Source organism: Polyergus mexicanus, unplaced genomic scaffold (assembly GCF_030449975.1).
Source record: "Polyergus mexicanus isolate NDT 795.1 unplaced genomic scaffold, iyPolMexi1.0 SCAF_1, whole genome shotgun sequence".
Taxonomy (NCBI): domain Eukaryota; kingdom Metazoa; phylum Arthropoda; class Insecta; order Hymenoptera; family Formicidae; genus Polyergus; species Polyergus mexicanus.
Window position 1 is genome coordinate 2,776,333 of NW_027223321.1, and position 19,368 is coordinate 2,795,700.

Sequence of the window (19,368 nt, forward strand, 5' to 3'; positions counted from 1 at the left end):
TATTTAATTGTTTAATTAATTAATTTCAACCGTGCATGTAATCCTCTAGCGCGCCGTTCTATTGTAACATTATACTATTATCGCAAATGTAACCGTTAATCCCAGGAGCGTAATATGTTTAACCCTAGGAACGCTGCACAATACGATCTCCGAGAGCGTGGAGGGCATAAAATTAGGTCATGTTAAAGTATTCTATAAAAAAAAAAAAATTCCATGTTTACATATAAATTATTTAAAATTATTTAATTAGGCGCATCTTTTTTCTATAAAACCTCAAATTTTTTAATGCTAGTAATATATTTCGTTGTAATTATATAAATCCCTCTGAAATCTCTCTCGTGTTATGCAGAGTCTGTTTCTTTGTTTCAAAAATCTGCATCGAAGTTATTATCTTGTCGACAAACTTTCAATTTTTTATGGCAACATATCCTTGCGGCGAGGCTGGAAATTAAAATACAGTTAAAGTCCACTTGAAATTAACTCTCTGAAGAATACGCTTTTTTCTTTTATCTCTTGAAACTTAAGTTCGCGGAAATCTCTTCGTACAGCTAAAGGATCGTTAATCTTTCGATACTCGGTAACAAAAATCGACTCCAAATCTTAGAGGGAATAGTGTTATGGGTCTATCCTAGGGCGTTCTATATGTACAGCTTGATAACACATGTGGAGGTGCGTGACTGGGCGCACTCCATCATCGTCCAGCGGAGAAACTATCGCGAGTTGGTGGATCTTTCACGAAGTACCAGATACATACATACGTAAGCTTCGACGGTGCGAGACAGGCGGAAGGAAAAGACGGTGAAAGATAGCGGGCACGAGGAGAGACCGGAAGAGGGAGGTGCATAAAGCGAAGAAGGAAAGGGGACGAAGAGGGATGCAATATTTACGAATCCAGATAAAAAGCCCGAGAGCAGATACGTGCGAGAAAAGAAATCAGTCGCTGAATAACGTTTTGCGAGCTATCTTAAGGGGCGAAACCAGAGAATTAAATTTATTTAGCATTCCTTTTGTTCCTAATGCTTACAATCATTGCGAACCAATACCTTTGATAAAAAATTTTAAATTTAATTAAATTGCGATAGTGTTTCAGAAATTTTATTAACGTTAGTACATATTTATATAAATAAATTCCGTTAAAACAATTTTAATCGAAGATATTCAATCCGTTTAAATTTACATCTATTTTTACAGATATTATACATATTTGCATTTTATCTTATGCATTTTAAAAATGCAGATATAAAAATGTAGAAAATGTTGGACAGGTCGAAGTAATGGAATTTAAAATACATGTGCTTCGTTTTTTAGACAATCATAAATTTTTATCGTGTTAAAAGTTTCCTGCTTAAATTTTAAAATATCTGTACACAAAAATAGAACACGGCTCACACATATCACTTCAACAATACAAGATACGAGTATATAATTTTAAGTTTGATAGAAGATAAAAAAAGGATAAAAAAATTGACAAATTGCAATTTGTCATTTACACACATTCGCGCGTATCAAGCTTCAGCTTATGATAAAACTCCCATCCGTCACATGTCGGGATCGCTCATCGGAAAGCAAAACTCCGCAGGATACGCTGCTCGTCGCGTTTCAAGATTCGCGCGTAACTCAACGTAAGAAAGTGACACGCATAATCGAACGCGCGACACAGCGATTAATTGAACTCGCGTCTTGAACCGGAAGGAAACGAAGTCGCGGTGATTCGATTACTCAAGGAAATACAATCTCGGTAAATGATTCCAACGGTGACTCGACGCAATCGGGATACATTAGGATGCAATCGCCGCCAGACCTACCCAATCGTTCGGCTTCCTGATACAATTTGTTGACACTCCGGTTACTGGAATTAATCGCTACCGGCAAGTCCTCTGTGGGCCTATCGAGAAGGGATCCAGATTAAATCGTTTCGAGTGCTTCTCCCGACGAGTCTTATTCAAATTCGTTATCCGATATCTCTTGAAGCGAATCTTGTATTTCAAAAGCACTTGTTATTTCAAAAATTTCGATATTTTATCTCTATCATTATATCGAGATCTTACTTTAGAACAGATATGTAGTTATGTTTATAGTATATAATAATACATATTTTTTATAATATAATATATGAGTGAAAAAGTAAAATTAAAACCTTAATTGTACTTAATAAATTATAGTACAATTATTTTTAAACATATAAGCGATAAAGTGTCACATTGTACTATATCGAAATTATAATTTCCATTGCTCGTATTGGTGTCGAATGTCATAATCTATATGTCTATGTTTATAAGCGAGATGCTATAACGTATTCCGTTACTCATATATTATTGAACCAAGCGGAATCTATATTGATGCCTAGGATTTTCGACGAATCTTAGTAATTTGCGTGCTCGCGCGCGCAGCAATTAATGGCTTGTCGATATTAATTCGTGAAATATATTGTATTTGCAAAGCAACATAGCTTATATATTCGTCTGAGCGCTCCTTCTTTTCTCTTTCTCTCAAAATACGCAATTACATTCATCGGTATTTCGTTGGGTTATTTCGAAGGGAAATTCCCAGAGCGGCTGCGAAGGAATAGCACAAAGTAAAGCTCGGCGAAAACCATCCTAGGCGAAACACTTCCATTAGAAACTTAATGTACGCGCCTAACTTTGTCGCAATTAGCGCGCCGGTGTTAGCTTGCGAGCGCAATTTCCCTCGAACACACGCGGACGTGAACGCGCGTTCGGAATATGAAATTCGTGGCTCCCTACAAAACGAGCGAATATTTTATATGATGTAACAGCCACTCGTACCGCTCGATTGACGATCAATTAGGATTTATTGCCAAACATGAATGACATAACAAATTTTAGTTCATAATAAAATTCCCATCCGTTACGCGGGTCGAGAAGTCTCTTACGAAAATAAAACTCCCCAAAGAAGAGATTGCGCTGTGTGTTCGTCTTAAGATTTACATAAACCGAACGTAAAAAAAAAAAACTGACACGCATAATAATCGTACGTACGACGCAACGGTATAATCACGCATCTTATTGCAAACTCCGTGTGTGGTATATATTTATTATGCTTTTATGAATCTCTCGTCATCAAATTATTTTTTAATATTGATTTTTTTATACAATATTTATATCTTTAACATTTTTCACGCATATATATATACGTATTTTATATATATACGTTCTAATGTCAAGTCCAAGACCGATATAGTTTGAGTTTCGGAATTCAAATTTTCATATCAAAGATTTATTGTCAAAAATAATATGTTAAAACTTTGTAATAATAGCTGATAATACGCATAGTAGAGCGGAATTTGCAATTTTTGCATCCCGTTAAACCTACATTTTACATTAAAAATATCTCAAAGCAGAGTCTTTACATTATTTCCAACGAATGCATTTCGACCATTAGAGGCTTCCAAGGGAATTCATTACTCGCGACTCTTCTGGTAATAAATCTCGTTTCCGGTACATCGTACGGATGTATATCGACCGTCACCTTTCGACGAGGGTCAAAGCGCGAGTGCCGAAACGTTGGAATTTACTTACGTCAAAATTAAGTGAATCATTTCCTCGAGGATATCCTGCTGGGTCCTGCGAAGTGGTGTCTCCGCGAGTTCGCAAATGGTCCTCAAAAGACATTGCCTGCCATCCCGCCAACCGTGTCTAAAGAGTCAAATATTAGATGTTACTTGGCTGGGCGATGTATCTTCTTTCTCTCTCGTCACTATTTAATTCTTTCTTATTTTAATCTAACACCGACGTAATTTTATGGGAGTGAAATCTTTGATAAGCAATTGAGAGAACAGAAATGTCGACTTTTCAAGAAAAAAACTTATATGTCGTATTTTATTTTGCGTGATAATCAAATAAAGAACGATTTTTTAAACACTTTGAAAACGTACATTTTATATCGATAAGATTAGTGTTTTACAGCGCTTTATATTTTATTTCAGAGACAAAAAAAAAGCTTGGAAGCTTTGCGTCAACATCATTTCTCAAAATCACTCCTCTCACATATTCGCGAAATTATTACACTCGCCATTATTGATTGGCCACTTCTAATACGCGATATCTCAGAAGACGGGCTTCTCATCTATCACGTACGACCCTGCATTATACCACCCTGTATCCCAGCGGAGTAATAGCCTTGTGTCCCAATTAATTTATGTTCGAGTCGCTGTTCCTGCGCCGCCCTTTGATCCTGCGAGTGATGACGCTTCGCTTATACAGGGCGAAAGCGTGAGTGATAGAAAGCAAGGAGATACGTTTTCCTTTATGAAAATAGTTGAAAATAATTGAAAATAGTTGACACAATTTGTATCGTACGAATTGCAACTGCGTATGCTCTCTTATGTTTAATTTAATAGTAGTTTAATTTAAAAATAATTGCCTCGAATCGTAATATTTCTAAATTTCGACGACTCTGCTTATTTATTTATTTATTTCTTTTTTTATTAATTTTGAATTAAGAACAAATGATAAATGTATGCGTTTGTGCCTAAACAATAGGAAGAGAAATGTAAAATCGTTATTAGTAAATTTATTGTGATTATAGATTGATAGAAAAAAAAATATGATATATCGAAAACTCCTCCGATAATGATAAATAAATTTTATCGTTGTGACATGTTTAATACCATTATTAACAAATATATTACTAATATGCAAAAATGAGATGTGAAAGAATCTGTGGTGAGATTTCAAAAATGTTGACAAAAAACGTTGATGAATAATTCTTTCTCTCGACGTCAATAGTTTTGGAACTTTGCCCGGAAAATAAATTATCGAAAAAAAAAGGAACCATTGTCTCTCCCTGCCTTGGCAGAAATATGATTTCAATAAGCGGCCATCGCGCGCCATTACTAATACACACAGCAGCAGAGTTTAAGTTAATTATGAATTTACTCGCGCTCGCGCCAGATTCTGCCATGTTTACTGATTCATCGAGCAATTTTGTCTGCGTAATGCACGGCGTTTGTTCTTCCGATTCAAAATTCAAATCGCCTCTCGACTGCTCATTGTGCAAATTTGACGGGGGGAAAATGCGGAGCAAAATTGCGCGCTTGTTCCCGGATCGCGTATACGAAAATGGACAAAAGGCGCAGGTGGAGAAATAAGGGAGGGAGGGAGAATGACAGAACTCGCTCGTTCAGCCAATCTCGATAGCACTCTGTAAGGGTCGTACAGATTGAAATCATGTGATATATCTTCCGCGACTTTTGTATTTCGATTGTCCCTAATTGTCGACAAATTTAATTAAGGCAAATAAGAATCGGATCATCATGTAATTTGATAGATCCTCGTTTCTCATCGAGATTATAACGGTAAAGTCTCGCGACGGAGTTTCTTTTAAGGAAATTTACGACCGACAAAACTTACTCGTCCAGCAGATTCTCAATAGCGACATAAGTTTCCTGCAAATTGAGATCCCTAATGTGTCTCGCAGGAATTATCATCGATTCGAATTGCGACAGATTCCAGGGTAGAGCGTAATTGAGTTGAAATCCCGAGCTGAAGACGATGCCGCCCCTTTTCGTCATCGCTACTGGCGTCGAGATACCCAGAGTAAACTGTCGAACAAATTTTCCGAGATTATTATCTCATATTCAACTTTCGAGGCAAGTGGTGGTTACCTTATAACTTGATTTATTTTTAATAATTTAATAAAGCGAATTTTGTATAAATTAAAGCATAAATGTTACATGTAGATTTAAAAAATTTGATTGAAAAAACGAAAGAGCTTTTCCAACAAGCACAATGATTTATCTTCGATTGAGTCGGAAGGGTAAACTCGTTAATTAGCGTTGCGATTGCTTGCAAATAAATATTTAATTTGCGCGATGACAGCGGTAATATTTTGTCGCGCGAACCGCAGGCGTAAACTGAAAGCCCTGTAACAATTGGTACCCGCAGCTAAATATCATTTTAATAGCCTATCACGTTTTCGGCTCGAGCGCAATTTCTTCTGCGGCATATGGAACGCGGAGAAATTTTTTATTGTCAATCTGCGAGTTAAAGATAAATTCATGAGCATTATAAAGACAATTTCTGATACCCAAAATTTTAATATTCAATGTTCGACACTCCAGTTCAATTTAAAAATATAACACGCGAATACTATACATATATTGAACAATATAGATTCTGTAAAAATCCTCTTCACGATTTTTTATTAAAAGTTTTATTTATTATAAAAACAACAGAAATTGCGTAATAACAGATTTTTTTTCCCGAATAGCACTTACAATGCTAAGAACGCTCGCGGCACTTTAACAAAGTGTATAAGTGTGTGTAAAGTTTCCCTCATCGAGAGAGAGAGAGAGAGAGAGAGAAAGATGCGCGCGCTTTCTTGAAAAGCGATAAAAATAAAACAAAACGTTTTAACTCTGTGAATTCTGTGGAAATAACGTGCATGTATAAAAATAACGGAAAATTTTAAGGATACCTGGTACAAGGTGTTCTCGGGGTACAACAGTATCTCCCAGCATCTCGAAAAATTCGCCCAAAGGCCAATGAATGCGAATACCCATAAAAGCAGCCGCGACATGATGTTACGGTATGTCGACGGAACGTCTTGAAAGAAGTGCGCTCCTAATTCTGTACCCAAGTAATTCACGCGGACCATCGGATCCACTGGTCAACGAACCAAATGTGGGCGAATATTCTCTTATTCCTCGGCGCGCTTGTCGACGAGTTTGTGGGAGCGCGATAATGAGTCTCGGATTGACGCCTGGAAAACGTAAACGCACTGCTATTTGCATCCGGCAAATGTTCCCGATCAGATATGACGAGTGATCGAAAATTTGGATTGTCTTACGAGTCGTTTTTTTTTTCTTTTTCCCCGTTATTGAAAAATAACGTTTGATTAATTCCTCGCTTAGTTGTAACGTTCGATTAATTCTGAGCGTCTATATATTTTTACAAGGAGAACAAATCGACGTTTCGATTGACAGACGTTGAAAAAAATAATCGATCCTTCGTTTTAGCAGTCGTGTGAGCAGCGGAAAAAGCGAGAATCCACTACCCGATTAAACATATACGAAAAGAAAGAAAATTTGCGTGGACATTAGAGACACAATACAGCCATACATCAAGCGGTAGATGCCGGCGACGCCGCCAGGCAATTCATCAGCGTATACCAGGTTTAATCTTGGCAAGCGATAGCGTTTTAAATCCAATAATTGCCCGTCTTATCCGTTAAGCAGCTTTAATTAATTCCGTTTTCGTACCGGCGGGATTAACGGCCGAAGTTGAATTAAAATCTCATCCGAAGCAAAAGTCCGGCTTGGCCGTTACATGTCTCTCTCGTATCACGTTCTAGATATCGTATTTACATCATTAGCGAGATTGCTCTCACACCATTTATCGTATTACTATCGTGATTATATCATTACGTTACTATCGGATAAGGAAAATCTTAACGTTTAATCGAAATTTTAACGTATTTTCATAATTTACTCGCAAAATTATTGGAAATAATAAATTAATCAAAGTCAAAACCGTCAAAAACTAACAGACATGTATAGTATGAACGGAGATCTAATACAACATCGAACAGAACAGCCGAGGGAATCTCTGATTCGAGAAAACTGTGCTCCGAGAAAATGCTCTATTAAATTGAAACTTGCATCGGATCGATGCTCACTCGAGAGAAGTAATAACAGTATCATTTTTATGTCCGCATTTATCAATTCTAACAATATTTTCGTGAGAGATAAGCGCGACGAATAAAGAGCACGAATTGGATTTATAAGTCGATCGCGAACACACAAGGGATAAAATATTCTCCAAACTTTTACAATTGCACTTTGCGGTTGCTCATACATTTTTTTCTTCAAGTCGCTCTTTATAAAAAAATTCCAACTAAATTTCCCTAAAGAAAGAATCGTTTCAATTTTCGCAACAAAGAAAATTGTATTCTTTTTATTATGCCGCATAAATTGCTGCATGTTTGTGAGTTTAGACGGTTCATAACAATCGTGAATTCGAGTTACCCGATTGTAATTGCTACGTATGTCCATTATATACAGATTGCCCACGGTTGCCCACGCGGACTCGGACGTCCGCAGTTATACGCGCGTAATCCGTCGAAAATCCACGAGACATGAAACAAAGTTTACACGCGCAATAGAATGTCTAGGTATCGTCCACATTAATCATTCGTCGAATTACAAACAGCTAACACGAGAAGGACGTCGCGGATATCCAGATCTCGGCGCCAGGATATTCGAATATCGAATCGTATCCACGGAACATGATATATAGAACAAACCGTAATCTCACCAGTAATTTTACCAGGAAAAATGTAAAAGCGTGAATATATTTTTATGACGGACATTTTAATGTTAAAAAAACTTGGAGAATTACGGGAAGCAATTTTTAATCATTTTTATCCTCTTCTTGTAAATACTATTACGGCTGTTGATTTGGTTGCTTGTTACACAAGGTACATTGGTTGGGCACTTATGTATGAAGCGACTTTGATATTTTACTACCGTCGCGCGTTATTTAGTTTTCGCCTTTATGCACGACCCGCGACAAATGGAATCTGCGAAGCTCGCAAAATGAGTTGGGACGAACGACATACGACAATTTCCTTTCGGCAACAACGTGCGCCGCTTTGTAGATACGAAAAACGCACGATATGCTGTCTGCTTGCGTATAACGAACCATCCTGGACGTAGAGGAGAAAGGAAAGATAAGCATCTGTCTCTCTTTATTAGTTTATTTTCTCCATACTATCATCGTCGACGGAACACATAGAATTTCTCGCTGTAATTGATTTTATATAAGATACTTATTTTATAATTAATCGATGTATTAAAAAAACCTTATACAAGAAATGCAATATAAAATTTTGTAAATGCGATATAAAATCTCAAATATTCGATATTTTAAATTTTAGTTAGCGTGATAAGTGAACTTTCGCTACATTATTTGTAATAAGAGTGCAAATTTAAATTACATGTGACTTTGATTGTGATTACTATTATTCTATTATTTATATACTATTTACTCCATCTTATTGGTCAAGGAAGATAACTGCAACAGTAAGGTCGCATTTATAAATATTGTATTTCTTGTATAAATTTTTAATTTTTAAATTTATTCGCGACGAATATAAATTATTCACAACAAGAAGAGAATAATTGATCATCGATAAAACTTTGCAATATCACAATTTAGTAATAGGATAATTTATTATTCGTTCACGGATGAATAATCCAAGCGAATTGGTTTCGATATTGGACTATCGAATATCAACTATCGATTAACATTAAAATATTCTTTCAATATCATATAAACGATATATATCATTTATCCCCGTATCGCTCCCCTTTCTAATTTCCATTTCTATCTTATATTGATATTGTTACATTAATTCGCGAAGAGAATAAATTATTTTCGATCGTTCTTATATAACTCTCTTGATATGAAAATTATCGCGATCCAAAATTTTCACTCGATATAGTCGATTTCATATTACTCGAACAATATACGTGTCTCTGATCGTGTGCACGTTTTCAAAATCTTTTTTCTTTTTCTTTTTTTTTTTTATGTGAAATCCGTCACCAACAGAGATTGTCAAAGCAACAGCGTCAACAACTCTCAAGTAGAATCTTCAACGCTCGATATGATGTAGCTTTAAGTGGATGACGCTTTTCCCGAGTAACATTTCGCGCAGCATCACGGCAAATAAGACAACACGTCATCTCTCTCTCTCTTCTCGATGAACAAATATCCTCGCCAACTGTCAACAATCATTGGCGCAACGGCGCCATTTAACTCTTCCTACCGCTTCCGGTCATTGAAAATACAATTTTAGTTCCGACAAGGTTGACAGCTCGTCCTGGGAAAGTGGATCGTGGAAAGAGACCATAATTTTCATAACTGATACGAACGAGATACGACACGTAATGCTTTACACGCGATATGTGTGTTTGCGAGAGATTATATTATACGATTATATTATACGTTCCTTTCTCCTTTTCATCTCGCGCTTTATAAATTGATTAAAAAAATCGCCTCCGAATAATTCGACCAATAATCGAAGAGTCGAGGTTTTACTCTAGATTTTACTCTCTCGATAAATTTCCACCGAATTCGAGAAGAAAGATTTGAAATAGTTGCAGTGAGAAGAGAATGCGTAGCGAGGATCGAACGAGACAGGATTGGATGCAGAGCAATTAATTTATACGAATGGTCCATGTGATATTTGTGCTATATTAAAGCCCGGAAGCGAAACGGAATACCGGAGAGAGGAAGCAACAATCTGGAATAAATGGTACAGTTCGCTTCATTAAGGTAAAATCGAGCAAACATTGAAGTAAAATTGCAGTTAAGGTAGAATTTAGAGATATTTTTGACAAATGGAAGACTAAGATTAAAATATCTGTTTTAATTTGTAAAGTATTAAAATATTAATCAAATAATTTATAATTTTAATATATCTTTATCTCGTATTAATATTCTTAGCTTACGTTAAAAAAATTATATGTCGCAAGTGACAACAGCAATTCGCGCGTCTATACATGCTATATCGACGAATATTTATACCAGCTGTCAGTTGATCGTATCGAAATGATGCCATCATATCTATGCAAATTTTTTTGTCGACAAGCAAACTTGCAATCTCCAGCCAATGTCAGGTATTACTTTCTCTTGAGGGATTAGAGGAAAGGGGGAAATATTGGCGTCAGAGAGCGGATGCTGCGCGGCAATAAATCGTTTCTATTCACTACGACCGACCTCGGAGACAAGCGTATCCAATCGAATGAGAAACACGAAAATGTTTCGATACATCGTAGAAACGTCGAAAATTTGAGACGAGGAAAAGTTATATCCGATAATATCGACAATTTCAGAGAAATCCGTAAATTTGTAATGTCATTTTTATATGTCGATAGAAAATTTAAAAAAAAAGTAAGTCTTTCTTTCCAAAAAGGGGTTTTCTTTAGAAAGAAACTGATAAAATTATAATATAATCGTTACTTATTATCATAATAACATAATAATATAATAATCGATATTATACAATATTTATAATTAATGATCATAATATCGATTATAATTTTTAATTAGGATGAGCAATTATAGCAAATACATTTGTGCATAATTATAATTAATTGACAATGAATAATTCAACAATAATAATTACGAATAGCTGATTGATTGACGACACACGCGACTTGCAGTTCACGTTTTTCACGTAACTGATTATGATGTAAATTAATAGCAATTTATAATTAATATTATGCAAATTTTTCTGCTTTTGCCTTTCTCTTGAATTTTATCAAAAGTATATTTTATATTGATATTACAAAGTAGAAATTAGATCTTAGTAATAGTACAAGTCATACATTATCTCAGTCACTGACGAGGTATTGTTAAAAACAAACTTACGGGTACTCGCGTAATTTGAAAAGTGCAGTTACTGAAAAAAAAAAAAAAAATTATTACGCAGATGTATGTGTATGTATATATAAATCTTTATTTAAAAATATTTTAAATAAAATTTTGGCACATATGCATTAATCTAAGTTCAAAATTTCTAACGCAACTAATTCAAGTCACTAATTATTTCATATATATGAGTCGTCATTTTTGAATTATATTTACATTACATAAATACATTGTTTTCTATGTTACAAATATATTTTTCATAGAAATACGGAAATTCCGCGCGAATCTTCTTCGTCTCCGAAGAAAGCAAACTTTTCCCATCAAATTTAATTTTCCCGATTGCGGTCATCGCGCAAACTCGAGAATATCTTGAAACGACATAGTCGACACAGAAGAAGGGGAGGCAGCTATTGTGAATCGCGAAACAAATTCGCGACCTGTGTAAGACAGAGCAAAATACGCTCGTTTAGCGTTTCCACGCGAAACGATCGCGTGTTTACGCGACGCTCCAAGGAGATGAGATTTTCACAAGCGCAAGCGTATTGCAAACAAGCGTGTATGATGTGCGACATAATAAAAAAAGATTACGGAGAGAAAATCGTTTTGCGATGTAACACGCTAAAGCGGCTTTCCAATATACCATGTCAATCCTGGTCTGTACATTGATCGCAATATTCCGGGAATGTTAACGCGAGGAAAAAATCTCGGATTTATCGCGGCAACGAAATCGTTTGAAATGCAAAAGATCGCGCGTACTTTACTTAATTTACAATCTTTTCTCTATTCAAGTATAAAGAATAGTCTTTCATACGCTTGCCTCGTATTTTTTACATTTTGTCTTGTCCGGCAAAAATCAAGTTTACTGATTAAATTAATATCTATTCATAATTAACTATATGGTAAGGGCGTCTATTATCTAACAATTAACCGGTAACCACATACAACCACATAGATACGGATGCGGTTGCAATAGGCATCATTACGTACATACGAGAAATATACATGTATGCGTTTGTGTGTAAATATATACATGCGCATACACTAAATTAAGGGCATTCCACCGAATTGATTTGCATATATCGCACGAAGCTAGTTCAGACTATTTTGGACAATTAATAGCTTTTACTGCATTTTTCTTCTCAAGATTTTGTTCCTGCGATATCTTAGAAAAGGATACTAGAAGGATCATAGAAAGAGAAGAAATAACTTAAAAATCTTATCGCGTAGAGCTCTGAACGTACATAAAGAAATCGCGGTAGGGGCATCGCGGTAAAAGCAGAAACATTCGACAAGTTTTTCTTTCGGCTGATTATACAAGAGTGTGCGGGAAATAGCGGAAAAAACCGCGATGAACTTTAACAGATCGGCTCCGCGAATGCCGAAGATTCTTTAATATCGCATGCCGGCATTCCAGCCGTCGAAACTCTATGTATTTCTTCCGCGCGCACTTTTAGGAAAATGAAACTCCCAATCGGGAAAGAGAAAGGAATGCCAATAGGGAACGTAGGAACGCTTTCACGATCTCTTCGCATCCTCAAAGCGACGAAACATGGAGCGGAGATGGATTATTTGGTAGGAATCTCGTTTAAAGCGCGGCGCCGAAATTCGATTTATTATTGACAAATATAGTACGTGTTCTTTCTGTAACTAGAAACTATCGATACATATCGTACACGTTAGATAAAACCTCAACAGCGTTTAAACTAAATATTCTATAATCTTATCATATTTTTGCGAAAATAATACGCAATATTTTAGCCTCGATTGCTTCACATTTTGTAGAAAATTCTACGAAAGAGACACAAAGATGTTTCATAAATTGTCTCGACAACAAAATATATTATTTGAAAACTTTTGTAACTTCTCATCTAGCATCTCTCAATATCATTCAACTATCTTCGACAATCCTAACATTCCTCATGCTTATCCTTGGCATCTCGTAGTTCTTCTCATCGAGATTTCCATTTAGTCTCATGTGATCAACGCGGAAAACACGTCGAGAATACTTGTGTTACATTCCGGATAAAGGGTATGGCAGTTTTCACCCTCCACCTGCTCGCCCAGCCGTTCGGCCGCCCGATATTCCCGATCCCCGTACTCGTCGTACTCTTCCCGGGTACTGGAGGGTCTGGAATTCCATAGAAGTTTCGTATACATGATTGGATCGTGCGTGAAAAATTGCAAAATTTATCGCTAGACGCGGAAACGTATCGAAATTATGGGAAATATCGTGTGCTTGTATCAGAAACTCCCTGGGCTATGTATTTGATACGGTGTTTGTTAAATACCCCTTCCTGCTGTAACATTATGTTCGCGTGTAATTGACACGCGCGAGTGACTGGTGTAATGTTTTATTGCTAAAAATATCTGTTTCAAATTTATCAATAACAATTTTTTTTTTTTTTTTTTTACAAGTGAGATATCCAGGGAAACATGTATAGATATGTATTAACATCTCATAATCAGTATTTTGTAACAAGTTTCGCAACATTGAGAATTCAGATCGAGGTAAATAGTATTTGAATTGCTTAATAAGAAATAAGAAAATTTAGTGAAATTCATTTATGATAGATTTGAAAAAAAATATAGCACATTAGTTTAAAATACATACATCTAAAAAAATTCAAGAAGCTCTATTTAATTCTGATGTTTTAAGTTATAATTTTTTTTTTTTATAATTTATGTTTATATTTAAAAAAAAATCTTGAAGTTCTCGAGATGAAAATTCAAATGTACAATTTCCCCCCCCCCCCCGAAAATAATATACCTGAGAAAAGTCTGTACCAACTGTCCCAGTAATCCGTGGTGGACGTCAAACGGAACGGATGCCACTTCGCAAATGGCTCTTAGCAAACACTCTTTGCCACCAAAGCCGTATATAGCCAGCATCTTTTCGAACATTTTGTAAAAACTCCATCTGCTTCTACCGGCTCTTGTATAATACACCCCCGGTTCCGTAAAATCCGTAGCGTTGGTCGGCATCATGTACAACATTTTCGTAAATATACCCACGATTACGTTCTCGCGATCCAGCTGCAGCGGAGTACCCAGACCAAAGATCAGCTATAAAAGCATAGTTTGACAAGCAATAATTATTTTTGCTAGCAAATAATATAACGATATAATTATTTTCTTACATACAAGACATCCCAAAATAATTGGATGTCGTTTCAAAAACAGATCGATTTCTAGTGAAAATGTAGAGAAAAGTCATTATTTGCTGCAACATCCCAATTTTTCGCGCTACACATATTCTTGTAACTAATAATAAATCTCGAATAAAAATTCTATTAAGTAAACTCTTTCTGAAATTAACTGAAGAGCGTAGTTTCGTTATCTATTTGACTCTCCTAAAATTCATATTACGTGAAGCTCTTTCTTTTTCAATTGCTTACGGCTCAAAGATCCTCAATGTCTCGATATTTTTGTTAAGAAAAAAATTGGTCTCCAAATTGGTCGGCGAATCTGTCGTTAAAAGACACACACGCGCACGCACGCAATGGTTTGGAAACACCCGGTATACGGCGACTCGCAATGAATCCCGGACGATCGTACAAAGTTCATCCAATTTCCGCGTCGGGTTCGCATGCGAGACCCGCCCCTTGTATGAATTTCCGATAAAACCGCAAATTTCCGCGTGGAATCGCGTTCCGCCGCCGAGTATCTGGGCGGCGAGTATCTCGGCCCTCACCGGAAGAGGAGAAAATGCTAGCCGACGAAAAAGAGGGAGCCGACACGCGCTATTTCTCTTCCCTTACCTCACCCCGGCTGGTAAACAATGCCGCCTGTCTGCACCCGACATTATGCGCGAATAATTGATTGCGAACGTATCGTACGAGCGTAATTCCGGCGCGAATATCTCTCGCCGATGCAACTAATCCCTTTGCACGGAAAATGCAAGCAATTTTCAAAATCATCCGTCAATATTGCTGATATAGAAACGTCACTCTTCGAATTGAATGAAATAAATTTGTATCAAATAAAAACTGCCAATTATGAATATTATAAGAACTGAAAATATATGTGATTTTTGTAGTTATTTTTAAGATTTCACGCGAGGGGTTTTTGATAACACGAGGAGTAGAAAGAAAAAATCCTAAAAATTTAAACTACCGGCTTATTTGACCGTGAGATTAATACATTCATAATTTTTGGTACAACCTTCTTGCTACTTGGAAATTTAAATGAAAAGTTTGTTTACGGACTAACGAGATGTATTCTCTCATTACACGTATTTGCTGAATAAATGTGTTTCGAAGGTACGGCGAAAGCTTGTTAATCTTGGACAAACGTAGTATTCCTCGCGTATATGTGCTCACAATGGTAATGTAAATATAAGAATAAACATTCTCGCTTGCCACATTGAAAATGTGTTCAAATACCATTCTCTGACTTGAGTCGTCAGTCCGATTGATTTGTCTTTAATTAAAGCGCGGATAATGAAAGCCATTTTTGCACTCTCTTCTCCCTCTAACCGGTAATCTATCAACGCGGTTCGTAGAATGTATCGATTTCGTTCGCCGAGGCAATTTCGTAGGCACGATGTGTAAAAACGCTCCTCACCACGATTTCGTACAAAAGCTACGGCGAATATCTCGTTAAACTGTCCTCTCCAGACATATCACCAAAGCACGATTTTTCCTAGAGATTCGCGATTTTATCGAAATTCATATACACGTTGGCGAGACACTGCCCAAATAGTAACGTTCTATAAGCGTGTGTGTGATTTATTTCCTTTATATAAGTTCTCTTTCAACCCCCTCCTCCTCGTCAGTTGTCGTGGAAATCGAATGAACCACGAAAGATCGCGTTTTATGGATCGAACTGTCAAAACGGCCGTCTAATAATTTTCCGGCGATGTCATTCGCGAGAGGCGAATAATTATTCATGTCGTTGAAAAAAAAAAAAAAAACCCGTCGCGAATAACGATTTTCCTGCTGATCGATTTTCTTTGCGCCATTTATTCAAAGGCCGAGACCGTCGTCGACACGCGAGACCGTTGTGGTTGTTTGCGTGGAAACACGCTGTCCTGAAAATTGGATGAACGACGAAGGGCGGAGCACGAGAAAGGGCTATGTATATTCATTTTCACAGACGAACGGTCGTTTTAATTACTCGACTAATAAAAACTACGCGCTGATTTACGCGTATATCGCGATAAAGTATAATATAATTACAATATTACTTCGAGACACACGTAATTTGTCAAACTTTTTTTTTTTCAACAGAGTGTAAAACTTTGTATCTACACAACTTTATAATTGACGACTAATTAGTAATATCAATAATAATTCAAAGAGGGACGCGATCAATCGATTACGTACCAGGAGCGTGGATGGATCGGGAAAAGCGAGACTCCTTTTCATTCCGCGCTGTGAGATTTGCTCGCTCGTGCCGTTTGCACGAGCCTCGCTTGCCAAGAGACATCCGCCGATGTTGATCGATTGACAAAACAGGAACAGAGCGAGAACGATCGATGCGATCATTTTACCGGGGTTAGAATCGCGACGAGACGATGACACAGTCGAGAGGTTCCTCGGCGTGATTAAGCTCGACTTTGTCGCCGATTCCGAACTGCGAGGCATCGTTTTCGCGTATCGCGGGAACCCGTTAAACATCCCGGGCCGCAAATGTTTGCTCCTGGTTGATTCCCGGGAGTCGAATTGTGGCCGGGTTCGAAGACCGTTTACGTAATCCGACAAGGAGCAATTCCCACCTCCTCCGCAACGCCGACGTATGCATAATAAGGCCGATTTTGCGCGTCTCTGTCTGTAAACGCCTCTCGGACAAATATTTGAAATCTCGCGATTACACCGGCGGTGTAATCGTGCGAGAATGCACGTAATGTGTCTCCGTTAATAAGTCAGGTTTTGCGTAGCGTCGCGAAATCTTTTCGCGCGTCTGCACGCCTGTCGTGCGAATTAAATATTCAGCGGGACGCGAAATATGATACGCGCGGAGGAGCATCTCGACGGAGCTGCTTTAATTGGGTCGTTATTACTGTAAGAATTATTAACGCTAGGAAAAATAAGAGCGCTTTATTAATCTCTTTTCTAACTTTTACTTGGACAAATAAATAAGATATTTTCAAAAATAATTATGCGATAATAATAAAAATTCAATCTAATTCTTATCATTAAATATATTATTTTATAATCTATATGCAAAAAGTAAAAAGTATAATAAAATTATTTAAAATTTGTTACAGGTGATAATTTTCGAATGATATGATATATCATTATTTTTCTCAATTAATTAATGTCTTTAATTTTGCTCAACTTTATATTTGTAAATATTACGTGTGTTAAAAAAAAAATCGTTTTATTTAAAGATCTGGAAAATTTTCGCTTTAAATCTATTTCTCCTCGTTATAACAGCTTCTCTTACAATCGATATGTCACGCGCATAGCTGCAGTAACCATACATTTTTCCTCACGCGATGCTGGAGAGAAGTCTCCCCTTTTCTCGCTTTAAAAAATCGGCGCCAAGCTTCGCGAATCCTTTCGCAAACTGTCGAGTGCCAAGGTGAGTTCAGTGACCCTTGCGGGCTGTTTGCAGCAAAAAAAATCTATCGCATCGGAGAACCGCAAAAGGAAAAGTATATTTGCACTCCATTTCGTTATGATATCGCCTTAATACGGCACCTAGGACGAATGGATCGGCACTTTGCCGTCACGAGAGAAAACTCGATAAGAATGGCGCGAAGAGACGTAGCCGCACCCGTAGCCGGGTCTAAATCGAAGTCGTATTATGTGGAAAAAGAAGGAAAAGAAAAGAAACGGAAAAATCTCTGAACGAAAAGAGCAATATCTTGCTCTTTAAATCCGGTCTAGCTTAAGTTCATCGTGGCGTCTTCAATCGCACGCAGGAAGAACTGTATTTCCTGAAACACACAGCAACATAACATTTGGCCTTTCGCAAAACGATCTCCGAGGATTGGCTACAATGGAATAAAAAGGTCAAAGGTAGATTCTTCTCGTACAGCGAGAAGGGAAAATGGAGAAAAAGCACGCTTAAAATATACATATCGCTTTCTATTATTCAACTTCAGTCAAATAGAATAAGAAAAAAAGGGAAATAAATTTTTTCTGATTATCACAATATGATCTGCAGGATGTGGATAATTTTAAACTTGAATTCTCTCTCATCTCTCATAAATACATATATTTTTTTCACAGTCGTAAAGTCAATGAATACTTTGCGGGCCTTTAGGTAAATGTACGATTCGAATAATAAAATCTTGACGCGAAATTTGTGCGAGAACGGACGGTAAGACACGATCGCGAAGAAAAATGATCGGCGTATAACGAGAAGAAAGAAGTTTCGCTGTGGAAAAATCAGTCTCTCGTGAATCTCTCGGAACGCATCGTGAAGTTTTGGCTTAGTCCGCGGTTACTCGTGTTAAATTGAATCACAACGCAGCCGTACGATGTCATAAAACTCCACCTGCGTTATGTGCACAAACTCGTCTTCGAACCAGAGATCGAATGCAAAATGTGGCACGTATATTATACCTACGGTCGGCCACGTGCGGCTAAACAACGCCTATTCATCCGAGAACTATTGACAAAAAATGAAAATTCAGCTCTCGATAAAAGAAAAGATTTTTTCTTCGGCAAAGTCAAACTTCTCTCTATTGTTCTACGATATCGAGTTAATGAACGCCTGTACTCTCATTTCGTATTTAATTATATAATCGTTATAATGCGCTTTTGTACATTATATAATTTAAAAAAATATATACAATAGTATTATATAATTGCTGGTTAACCATCCTGTAACCTTCTCTTTGAAATTAAACAATTGAGATTGTAAGGTGTATCGTTGATAGCGTGGCAGGCAACATTTCCGCGGCTTCGATCATTTCTCTTTATATCGAGAGAGGCTGGGTTTATTCAATGCACAAAATCGACGCTGGACGAAAAATAAATTGTTATGTAATAGAGCACGCGGGGTATTTCTGAAACAAAAG

The 19,368-nt window shown here is 36.9% G+C and overlaps 3 protein-coding genes across 3 annotated transcripts in view; 1 reads left to right on the top strand and 2 right to left on the bottom strand.

The window, feature by feature from the left end:
• The window catches only part of Nachralpha1 (nicotinic acetylcholine receptor alpha1), a 257,913-nt gene that overhangs the window by 223,079 nt on the left and 15,466 nt on the right, over positions 1-19,368 (top strand). The window lies entirely within an intron of this gene.
• On the bottom strand, positions 1,720-6,540 carry LOC138938810 (uncharacterized). The gene is made up of 4 exons (XM_070306107.1): positions 6,438-6,540; positions 5,373-5,457; positions 3,540-3,656; positions 1,720-1,885 (listed from the first exon to the last, which is right to left on the bottom strand). The coding sequence occupies exons 1-4, from the start codon at positions 6,538-6,540 to the stop codon at positions 1,720-1,722; spliced, it is 471 nt and encodes a 156-aa protein (XP_070162208.1).
• LOC138938031 (uncharacterized) lies at positions 13,368-16,882 on the bottom strand. The gene is made up of 3 exons (XM_070304735.1): positions 16,721-16,882; positions 14,164-14,459; positions 13,368-13,524 (listed from the first exon to the last, which is right to left on the bottom strand). The coding sequence occupies exons 1-3, from the start codon at positions 16,880-16,882 to the stop codon at positions 13,368-13,370; spliced, it is 615 nt and encodes a 204-aa protein (XP_070160836.1).